The sequence below is a fragment of the Erpetoichthys calabaricus genome, chromosome 1, assembly GCF_900747795.2.
Source record: "Erpetoichthys calabaricus chromosome 1, fErpCal1.3, whole genome shotgun sequence".
Taxonomy (NCBI): domain Eukaryota; kingdom Metazoa; phylum Chordata; class Cladistia; order Polypteriformes; family Polypteridae; genus Erpetoichthys; species Erpetoichthys calabaricus.
Window position 1 is genome coordinate 339,539,232 of NC_041394.2, and position 12,410 is coordinate 339,551,641.

The following is a 12,410-nucleotide window of genomic DNA, read 5'->3' on the forward strand; positions in this document are numbered from 1 at the left end:
ATCTATCAATCAAATTAATAATAGTAACCTCTTCATATCTATCATATTAATAATAGTAACCTATTCATTTCTATCATATAGAACTTTTCATATCTATCATATTAATAATAGTAACCTATTCATATCTATCATATAGAACTTTTCATATCTATCATATTAATAATAGTAACCTTTTCATATCTATCTATCAAATTAATAATAGTAAGCTCTTCATATCTATCATATTAATAATAGTAACCTATTCATTTCTATCATATAGAACTTTTCATATCTATCATATTAATAATAGTAACCTATTCATATCTATCATATAGAACTTTTCATATCTATCATATTAATAATAGTAACCTTTTCATATCTATCTATCTATCAATCAAATTAATAATAGTAACCTCTTCATATCTATCATATTAATAATAGTAACCTATTCATATCTATCATATAGAACTTTTCATATCTATCATATTAATAGTAACCTTTTCATATCTATCTATCTATCAAATCAATAATAGTAACCTCTTCATATCTATCATATTAATAGTAACCTCTTCATATCTATCATATAGAACTTTTCATATCTATCATATTAATAATAGTAACCTTTTCATATCTATCATATTAATAATAGTAACCTATTCATTTCTATCATATAGAACTTTTCATATCTATCATATTAATAATAGTAACCTTTTCATATCTATCTATCTATCAATCAAATTAATAATAGTAACCTCTTCATATCTATCATATTAATAATAGTAACCTATTCATTTCTATCATATAGAACTTTTCATATCTATCATATTAATAATAGTAACCTCTTCATATCTATCATATTAATAATAGTAACCTATTCATTTCTATCATATAGAACTTTTCATATCTATCATATTAATAATAGTAACCTTTTCATATCTATCTATCTATCAATCAAATTAATAATAGTAACCTCTTCATATCTATCATATTAATAATAGTAACCTCTTCATATCTATCTATCAAATTAATAATAGTAACCTCTTCATATCTATCATATTAATAATAGTAACCTATTCATATCTATCATATTAATAATAGTAACCTATTCATATCTATCATATAGAACTTTTCATATCTATCATATTAATAGTAACCTTTTCATATCTATCTATCTATCAAATCAATAATAGTAACCTCTTCGTATCTATCATATTAATAGTAACCTCTTCATATCTATCATATAGAACTTTTCATATCTATCATATTAATAATAGTAACCTTTTCATATCTATCATATTAATAATAGTAACCTATTCATTTCTATCATATAGAACTTTTCATATCTATCATATTAATAATAGTAACCTTTTCATATCTATCTATCTATCTATCAATCAAATTAATAATAGTAACCTATTCATATCTATCATATTAATAATAGTAACCTATTCATTTCTATCATATAGAACTTTTCATATCTATCATATTAATAATAGTAACCTCTTCATATCTATCATATTAATAATAGTAACCTATTCATTTCTATCATATAGAACTTTTCATATCTATCATATTAATAATAGTAACCTTTTCATATCTATCTATCTATCAATCAAATTAATAATAGTAACCTCTTCATATCTATCATATTAATAATAGTAACCTCTTCATATCTATCTATCAAATTAATAATAGTAACCTCTTCATATCTATCATATTAATAATAGTAACCTATTCATATCTATCATATAGAACTTTTCATATCTATCATATAGAACTTTTCATATCTATCATATTAATAGTAACCTTTTCATATCTATCTATCAAATCAATAATAGTAACCTCTTCATATCTATCATAATAGTAACCTTTTCATATCTATCTATCAAATCAATAATAGTAACCTCTTCATATCTATCATATTAATAGTAACCTCTTCATATCTATCATATAGAACTTTTCATATCTATCATATTAATAATAGTAACCTTTTCATATCTATCTGTCTATCATAGTGTCTCTTTCTAGCTATCTAAAAATGTTTTTTTTTCATTTTACATTTAATTTTTGATCTCTACAACAGTAGCTAAAACACAAAAATAGGACACGTGCAGCAGAGAGATGGTTTGAGAAGGTCAAGTGAAGTCAAGTTGGCGAGCATGCACTGGTACAGTGTGTTGTCTCACCCACTACATGACTAAACAACTCGGGATCCCGGTTGGCAACCCCCCAGGCAGACCAGTCCAGTCCCACCCTCCAGAAATGACCCTCTATCTGCTGCAGCCTGCTGTTATGTAGGTGACCCCTTGGCCTGGTCCAGCCACTCAGGTCCCCAACAATGAGGATCTTACAAGCTGGATCACCCTCAGGGAATCGTGCCACATGGCCGTAGTGCCGTAACTGACGCTCCCTCACAATGCAGGTAATGTGCCTCATTTGGGACTCCATGAGCAACACAAAGTCAAACCAATGGTACCCAAGGATTTTCCAGAGAGACACAGTGCTGAAGGAGTCCAGTCTATGTCTCAGGTCACTGGATAGCGTCCATGTCTTACAACCATATAGCAAGACAGGAAGTGCCAGGACTCTAAAGAGTTGGACCTTCGTCCTTTTGCATAGATATCAGGAGTGCCACACACCCCTTTCCAGCGACCTCATGAAACCCCCATACTCCCCCCAATCTGTCCACTGACTGCATAGAAAGAGTCACCAGAGACATGAATGTCACTGCCAAGGTGAGAAGTGCAAACCAGTGAAAATGAAACATCATAGCAAAATGAAAGGTCTGAACTTTAAATGGTAAAACGGCCATTTTTATGGTCTTTCCATGTGTGTAAAGCCCTTGAACCATTGGTTATCTTTGTGCTTGTGTACCTCATGAACATGCGCTGATATGATTGGTCAGGATGAGACTGGGCAGAAAGAGGCTTTGGGTGTTCAGCACGAATCTTACAAAATAAAAAGTCCGCAAAAAGAAAAGACCAGGAAAGACCATCACCAAGAAGACCCGTAACAGGAGACACTGCAAAAGTGCCCAAAAGACAGCAGAAGGAAACAGCAAAGAAAAAGAGTGCACTGCAATGCAAGAACCATCTTCCACTTCAACACAAAGCAACAACTCCACACAACATTGGACATATCCGTAAAGACTTGGCATCGTAAAACTATTTATTTCTGCCAAAATAAAGTAGAACTCTAAATAACCAGTAAATAGCCGGCCGCTCTGTATTATATGTTTGTCTGTCTAGTGTGTCGGTGGCCTGTCTTAAATATCACCATTTATACAGTATATGTTCTCCTAGGACAGAGGAGGGTAAGGTAAACAAAGTAGAAGCCTCAATGAATTATTTGATTAATTACCAGTATGTCTGAAGGCAACACTGATAATCAGTTAGCCAAGTTAATTTTTTTTTTTTTTCCAAACTCCCACATTATTATGGTGTCTTATTGATTATTAATCATCAAAAAATCCCACAATGGCAATTATCAGACTAGGTGCTCTGCAGAAAGCTGTGTTTTAAAATTGTGATCCTGCCCACCCTAAATTGATTTTCAGGGTTATGTTGAGCTTTGTTAAAACGGCAAAGCTGAATGCTCCCCCACAAGATGCCACTTTTGAAAACTTGGCAGTGCCAGAGACACATCTGGCTGAAGGAAGCAGCGGGTCATCCATGCGTTGGGAGAGAAGCAAAGCACTCAAGACAACAACAGACTTTCTTTTCCAATATGCGTGATCCGTATGTACACCCTGCACAATTTATTTCCATTACCAATTATTCCTTTATATTATTAGTACAAAAAAATAAGCTGGACTAACACCTGTACATAGACATTTTATATGAGTAAACAAAGTAACATTTCTCATGATGGTTTTAATTTTTTTTCTTATTAAATTAATAAACTGTAAATCTTTAACAATATAATTAATGATTTAAAAAAAAAACAGAATAACTAAATAAAAAAAGGTAAGGACTAGTAAGGTATTGGCATTTTTTTATTCTTGACCAAAGTTGGCATTTCAATCTGTTTACTTACGCCGAGCCAAAGTTGCCCTGATGTACAAATCCCAATTGGGCCACTGCTGGCTGCCCTACACTGGGCAAATGTCAAACTGTTTGCTGGGAAGACAACATAACTATGCAAATAGTCGGACACCTTTTGTATAGCAATGCAGATTCTCTCTAGTGTGACTTCTTGTACGGGCCTGACAACTGCTCATTTCTGAGAATCGTTTGCCACATTCCAAACAGCACTAGGCTTCCCTTCAGTGTGAATTTTTGATGTGTTTGTGAAAATGGCTGCTATCAGAAAATTGTTTTCCACATTCAGAACAGGAATATGGCTTCTCTCCAGTGTGAATTCTTATGTGGGTCCTAAGACTGGCTTTTCGCGAGAATCGTTTGCCACATTCTGAACAACAATGTGGCTTCTCTCCAGTGTGAATTCTTTGGTGGCTCTGAAGATGGCTGTTGTCATAGAATTGTTTTCCACATTCAGAGCAAGTATAAGGCTTCTCCCCAGTATGTCGTCTTTTGTGGATTTGAAGATAGCTGATGCTTGAGAATTGTTTTCCACATTCGGAACAAGAATATGGATTCTCCCCAGTGTGATTTCTTTTGTGTCTCTGAAGATAGTCGTTTGTAGAGAAGTGTTTTCCACATTCTGAACAAGAATATGGCTTTGCTCCTACATGAATTCTTGAGTGAGTTTCAAGACTACGCCTGTTAAAAAATTCCTTATCACATCCAGAGCAGCAGTATGGCTTCTTTGCAGCGTGAACTTGTATGTGGGTCTGAAGGCTGATCATATGTTTGAACTGTCTGCCACATGTATTACATAAATATGGCTTTTCCCCAGTGTGAATTCTTGTGTGACTCTGAAGATGGGAGATTTGTGAAAATTCTTTGCCACATTCAGAACAGCAATACAGCTGCTCTCCAGTGTGAGTCCTTGTGTGGCTCTGAAGATTGACAATTTGCGAGAATTTTCTGCCACATTCTGAACAGCCATATGGCTTCTCTCCAGTGTGAATTGTTGTGTGTCTTTGAAGATGATCAATTCGTGAGAAATGTTTGCCACATTCCAAACACCGATATGGCTTCTCTCCAGTGTGAATTCTCGTATGGGTTTGAAGATGGGAGATTTCTGAGAATCGTTTGCCACATTCAAAACAACAATATGGCTTCTCTCCCATGTGAATTCTTTTATGTCTCTGAAGATGAGAGGTTTGTGAGAATCTTTTGCCACATTCAGAGCAGCAGTACGGCTTCTCTCCAGTGTGAATGCTGGTGTGACTTTGAAGATGAGCAATTCTTGAGAATCGTTTACCACATTCAGAACAGCAATGAGGTTTGTCTCCTGTATTAAGGTTAAGAAGAGAAATAAAAGGTTATTTTACACTCAACCTGATCATTTTGACCTCTGTATTGCAACTGCTCAGCACAGGAGCACAACTTCTGGAGCCAAGATGTTTAGGTGTTAAATGAACAGGAACTTTACAATTTGGTCATGTGTAATAGTGCAGTCTGATTATGTTTTAACAATTAAAACCGTTAATTAAAAACAAGTTACAGAAGTGCATCTTCATTGTGTCATCATATCATCATTCAAGATTATGATGTTCATATTTTAGTCAATTAATGGCTATATAAAGTGATGATCTTTCATATTGTTGCAACATAAAGATGGTTTCAATCTGTAAAATAAAGAGACAAGCCAAGCAAGTAAAATGCACTTTTAGTTTCTCTACACTTAGATTAAATCTACCTGAATACAAAAAGAATATAAAAAATGATTTTATAATTATAGGAATAAAACAGAGAAATTAACAAGTGACACATTAATGTTCAGGTTTACAGGGGCATCAGGGGTCTATAAGAACATAAGACATAACGGATGAAGGGGAGCTGCAGGTGACACCAGGACTGGTCAGCTTTGTGACACACTGGTGACATTTACAGAAACATGCAAAAGTATTTCATCCCCTTGAATGTCATCATATTTTCTGCATAACAGAGGATTTGTACACATATTTATCCACTCAGTATTTTAAATGTGAACTCTTATGCTGTAACAATAAGATAAACTGTTTTCTGTAGATATTTAACTGAAGAAGAAAAACTCTGCAGTTCATGTTTGCATAATTATTTAAACCTTTGTGCTTTGGAAGCTCCAGGTTTACACAAATGGCAAAAGAACCACAAATGACACAAAGGTGACAGTCATTTGACAGTCATAATTAAACACAGTGAGGTACTACTTGTGAGTCCTGGATATCTCTTTGAACATAAAAAGCCCCCTTTGTAAGGGCCATAGTCTTTATGGGACAAACACTGCAAAAATTAAGACAAAGGAGCATTCTGCTGATGTGAGAAACAAAGTCATTGAAACGCTCAAGGTGGGAATAGCTGCAAAAAAATATCAAAGAGTTTGAATGTCCCGAAGCGCGCTGTTGGATCCATCATCACAAAGTTGAAGGTTCATCACAGAAGACAGACTCTTACTAGAACAGGCCGTCCCTCAAAACTAAACATCAGAGCAGGACATCAACTGGTGAGGGAGGCGACTAAAACTCCAACTGTCTCTCTCAGACGTCTGCAGTGCTCTTTGGCTGAAACTGGAGTAAAGGTGCAGGGGTCCAAAATTTCTCTCCATAAAACAGGCCTCTACAGGAAGGTAGTAAGAAATAAGCCATTCCTTAAGAAAATCCGCATAAAAGCACATGAGGTGGAAGAAGGTTTTATGGTCAGGTGAGACCAAAATAGAACTTTCTGGCCTGACCCCAAAGAGGTATGCGTGGTGTAAAACTAACACTGTCCATGCCTGAAGAAACACCACACCTACTGTGAAATATGGAGGTGGCAACATGCTGCACATCTTGTCAGAGTTGAAGAGACAATGGATGGACACAGATATGGAACATTATTGCAGGAGAACTTGTTCCAGCCTGCTATGAATCTACAGGTCGGGGGGAGATTTATCTTTCAACCTGACAATGACCCTCAGTGTAAGGTCAAAGCAACACAGGGATGGCTCAAAAACAGAAAGGTGAATGTTGAGGAATGGCCACGTCAAAGCCCTCATCTTATCCCTACTGAGAATCTGTGGCACTATTTGAAAACTGATGGCCAAAGCAGCCATCCCACCAACCTAGAGGAGCTCTAGAAATTCTGTCACGAAGAATAGGGAAGAATCACTCGTGAACAATGTGCAGAACTGAGCCCTACTTACATACCCAATAGAATGAAGGCTGTTATTACAGCAAAAGGCTTCTCAAACAAGTATTAATGTGTTGAGATTTTCTTCTTCAGTAAAATATCTACAGACAATGGTTTATTTTGACTTTGGAAATGTATTGTTACAGCACAAGTGTTCAAATTAAAAATACTGAATGGATAAACGTGTACAAATCTTTTGTCATGCAGAAAATTAGGATGACTTTCAAGGGGACTGAATACTTTTTCACACCACTGTATAGTCTCTGCTATAATGTTAATAGATGATTGATCTATGCTAATCGAATTGAAATCTGCTCTGTTTTACTGTGTATGTAATCAAATTTGTGTGTTCATACAGGTAAATGATGTCTGGTTTAATTATTTCAGTTGCAGCATTAGAGCTGAGTGATGAAAAAGTATATTTAGACTTATTGTGAGTGATGAGGGACCAAGAGATGACAACGTGTGCCAGAATCACAGTCGCTGCCAAACGAAAGGCAAAACCCATAAAGATCAAAAACCGTAATGTGCAAACAAGGCAAACAGAAAAGCAAAGGCAAAGAGAAGATTGAATCTGAGACGAAAGAAGACTTAAAAGAAGTGGTGACACAGCCTTCTGCTGTTAAGAAATCTCAAATAGCTTACCAGTAGAAATTTGCCAGGCTAATACAGTGGAGCACTTTAAAAAAGAGCATTACTTTAACATGGCTTTCTCATAGCTTCAGTTTAGTTTAATCCTTGATATTCTGTATATGCACTGAATTATCGTTTTAATCACGGCACTGAAATCCGTACTAACACCTACTTTCTCTGCTGTTCTTTTTCTGTGGTGAGGATGATCTGCACCCCCACCACCTGATCAAAGCACCGTGATGTCCCTACATTGACGGATTGAAGGCCAGAAGTCCACATGACCGTCATCTTCAAGTTCTTCCATGTGAACCCTGAATACCATGAGGACTGATTGAGGTCATTTATGTTAGGTAGAATGCCTAGAGGGGGCTGGGTGGTCTCGTGGCCTTGGAACCCCTGCAGATTTTGTTTCTTTTTTTTCTCCAGCCCTCTGGGTTTTTTTTTTTTGTTCATGGTCATCAATCCTTACTTTATTCTTTGTTAATTTTTATTTTATTCTTTTTTTCTTTCTTCATCCTGTAAAGCACTTTGAGCTCCATCATTTGTATGAAAACATGCTGTAGAAATAAATGTTGCTGTCGAAATCTAGCACTAGACCTACTCAGAACTGAACTTTACTTGCACTAAAATTATTTATTTATTTTTTATTTAACTAAGGGTTAATCTAAACTCAGATCATGGCTGTACTTATACTGAAACTTCTGATTATATATTACGAGAGTGACAGCCGTTGTCAAGTGCTGCATAATTTACATGGTGTAAAAAAATAAATGGGTGAAAAATATTAATTTTTTTCCCAAATTAGTTCCAAACATACAATTAAAAACTATAAGGGGCTGCAACTGTTTGTCACATTGACAGTCCAAGTACAGTGTACTGCTAATCATTTTGCGCCATCTCAGTGTGTGATTTGATTGATCCGATTACAATGGAATGGTGAATGGACAGTTCTTTCTTTTTCTTTCTTTCTTTCTTTCTTTGTGCAGTCAATTGCTCTCTGAATTGGTGGAAGGGAACAAAAAAAAAAAAAAAGCATTTTTGAGCCGGAGCCGGGTCCTGGGCTGGATCTAATTAACCAGGACTTATACATTACGTGAAATATGCTACATTTATGTGCATTCATGGGTTTATTTAGACATTTTTGTTATGTAAATATTAACTTTGTGTGTTTTGTTGTACAAATTTTCTTTTTTTTTTTTCAAAAAAGATTTTGTAACTAAACAACCTAGGGGTGTTTTTAAGTATTTTTTCATGTTGATTTCAGAAATCTATCACCCATAGATTTTGAGTGACACCTCTTTTTAACCTGCATATTTAGCATATCAATCCTTACTAAAGCTGCGCGGTGGCACAGTGGGTAGTGCTGCTGCCTCACAGTTGGGAGACCTGGGGACCTGGGTTTGCTTCCCGGGTCCTCACTGCGTGGAGTTTGCATGTTCTCCCCGTGTCTGCGTGGGTTTCCTCCGGGCGCTCCGGTTTCCTCCCACAGTCCAAAGACATGCAGGTTAGGTGGATTGGTGATTCTAAATTGGCCCTAGTGTGTGTGCTTGGTGTGTGGGTGTGTTTGTGTGTGTCCTGTGGTGGGTTGGCACCCTGCCCGGGATTTGTTCCTGCCTTGTGCCCTGTGTTGGCTGGGATTGGCTCCAGCAGACCCCCGTGACCCTGTGTTCGGATTCAGCAGGTTGGAAAATGGATGGATCCTTACTAAGGTGTATTTCTTTTAAAAGTTAAATTAAAGATTTGTTTTCTTTTGTTGTTGTTTGTGATAGTTTTAGAAATTTCCAGACTCTTTTTTTTATGTAAATCCCAGAGAGGTCAGCAACAAGCAAGCAAGCAAGCAAACATTTTCATCAGGACATCTCTGAAATGGTAAAGCGTTACCAAAGAAGTGGACCCCTAGTATGCTTGAGCAGTATCCACTTGCAGAGCCACAGCACCATACGTCACTGCAGTTGTAGACCCGCAGTTACAGACCCAGAAGTGACATCTCCGTCGTTTCAGGACTGACTTCATAAAATTACTTTTGGAAGGTCTTGGCAAAGCCCGGAAAGTAACGTCGGGTTCAGAAATTAAGCGATAAAAATGAGAAGGAAAAACACTATGAGGGCCTCAGAATTCATTGGTTTGGATTGGTTCAGTCCTAAGTAATGCTGGGGGGGATTGATTTTAATTAGTTGGACTCAGTGTTCCTGATTTTACTCTTTTGGGTGGCAATTCAGACACGTCGTGTGCAACTTCTGGTTAGTATTGGAATGCCTTCTCTGAGCATAGGAGTGAGAGTGGGTGGTATGGCCAAAACTCCATATTACAGTAAAATTAAGAATTCTGATTGTTTTGTCGATGCTGATATAATGTGTTTTTTATACACTTGTAAGACTGAAATGTATTTTTAACCAAAAACAAATTTATTATAGATTATTTGTTTCCACAGGCACACACATACCTTATCCTTCAAAATGATCGACAGGATTCGCTTGCAGGTGTTCACCTCTCCTGAAGTGATAACAGAGCAACTTCTCACTCACTCAGGCTTCCAAGCAAACACCACACAAGACGCAGCTTTTTCCTTTCCTCTCTTCCAGTTTGCATTGTCTCAGTTGAACCGCACAGCACTCTGGGTGATATTCTTAAATGCTCCCTGAGCCTTACAGGATTGAATATCAAATTTTGTTATTGACTTGCCCACTAACGCCCTCTGATTCTGTGCCCCCCCACTAACCTGCACTCTGTGGGTGACAGCAGGGCCTTCAGCTGTATATAGCGCCCTGACTGTGGAATGGCCTCCCAAAATTAATGACATCAGCTGACTCACTTCATTTTTTTTAATCTCATTTGTCATATTATATCGGTCCTGTTGTTCTTTCTGAATTTTGGGCATAGGAAGGGTGCTATATAAATAGTGTTCTTATTAGCATTTTAATTTTTTTGCTTTTGATGGCCCATTGTTTATAATGAAAAAGGTGACAAAAACTAGAGCAGTTCTATATAAGGCAATTACTACATAGCATAATTCAGTGTAGAATATGTATTGCCGTTTTCTTCACATACATGTTTAAAAATAATAGATTGGCTTAAATGTGTATTCTGAATTGGTTTAGAACAATATTGCACAAATGCATAGTACATTTTAAAAAACAATCACTTTTATTATTAAAGTTTTACTAAAATCTAACGTGGTGCAAAAATTGCAATTATAATGTATATTTTGTTTCATGAATGTAAACAAAAGACTATTTCAATTAACACAGATCTTGATGATTTCAATTTTGTCGACATGTTAAATGGTTCCCACAGACCCGAACACAACGTAAATGTTAATAGTGTATTTCACATAAACAATCCATATCGTTTAGTTTGATGTATGACACAACGTGATGGCAGAAACCCTATGAACTTCACAATGATGCGTATTATTTGGTTTGATGTACGTTTTTTCCTTCTCGTTTTTATCACTTAATTTCTGAACCTGACGTTACTTTCTGGGCTTTGCCGAGACCTGCCAAAACCTTCCAAAAGTAATTTTATGAAGTCAGTCCTGATATGATGGAGACGTCAGTTCCGGATCTGTAACTGCGGGTCTACAACTGTGGTGACGTATGGTGCTGTGGCTCTGCAAGTGGATATTATTGGTATGCTTGCGGACTGCAGCTGGACCCTTCAGATGGAAATTCCCGAGGCCAAGTGCAGCAGCAAATTGTACACTTTTATCATTTAGGCGAGATGCTCCTGGCATGCATGTTGTTAGACATGTGAGCTTCAGGAGTGTTTTACGAGCTTATGCTGAATGAGTATGGAGAACTAAAAGAGTGAGACACCGACCTTATAAAAATATTTCTACATTTGTAAAGGAGAAAAACAGTAGACAGAATGTGTGGGCCTAACCCTTTAAGAATATCACCCAGAGTGCTGTGCGGTTCAACTGAGCCAAAGCAAACTGGAAGAGAGGAAAGGAAAAAGCTGTGTCTTGTGTGGTGTTTGCTTGGAAGCCTGAGTGAGTGAGAAGTTGCTCTGTTATCACTTCAGGAGAGGTGAACACCTGCAAGCGAATCCTGTCGATCATTTTGAAGGATAAGGTATGTGTGTGCCTGTGGAAACAAATAATCTATAATAAATTTGTTTTTGGTTAAAAATACATCAGTCTGACAAGTATATACAAAACACATTATATCAGCATCGACAAAACTATCAGAATTCTTAATTTTACTGTAATATGGAGTTTTGGCCATACCACCCACTCTCACTCCTACGCTCAGAGAAGGCATTCCAATACAAACCAGAAGTTGCACACGACGTGGCTGAATTGCCACCCAAAAGAGTAAAATCAAGAACACTGAGTCTAATTAAAATCAATCCCCCCCAGCATTACTTAGGACTGAACCAATCCAAACCAATGAATTCTGAGGCCCTCATAGTGTCTATTAAGTTGTATTTTTCTGCGAGTTTGAGTAGGCCAAAGGCTTTTCTATTCTGAATTAATATAATTAATTTCTGAGTACTCCAATGATATAAAATGACTGGCTGTGAAATCCCATAATAAGTCTCCCACTTGATCCAATTTTCACCAGAGTTGGTGGCTCTTCT

The 12,410-nt window shown here is 36.6% G+C and overlaps 1 protein-coding gene across 1 annotated transcript in view; it reads right to left on the reverse strand.

The window, feature by feature from the left end:
• Positions 1-3,960: 3,960 nt before the first annotated feature.
• Positions 3,961-12,410, reverse strand: part of LOC114668150 (zinc finger protein 345-like) — a 60,820-nt gene continuing 52,370 nt past the window's right edge. Inside the window, exon 4 of the mRNA XM_028823787.2 lies at positions 3,961-5,343. Within this exon, the coding sequence (XP_028679620.1) occupies positions 4,244-5,343 (1,100 nt within the window). The 3' untranslated portion in view covers positions 3,961-4,243. The remainder of the gene's footprint in view (positions 5,344-12,410) is intronic.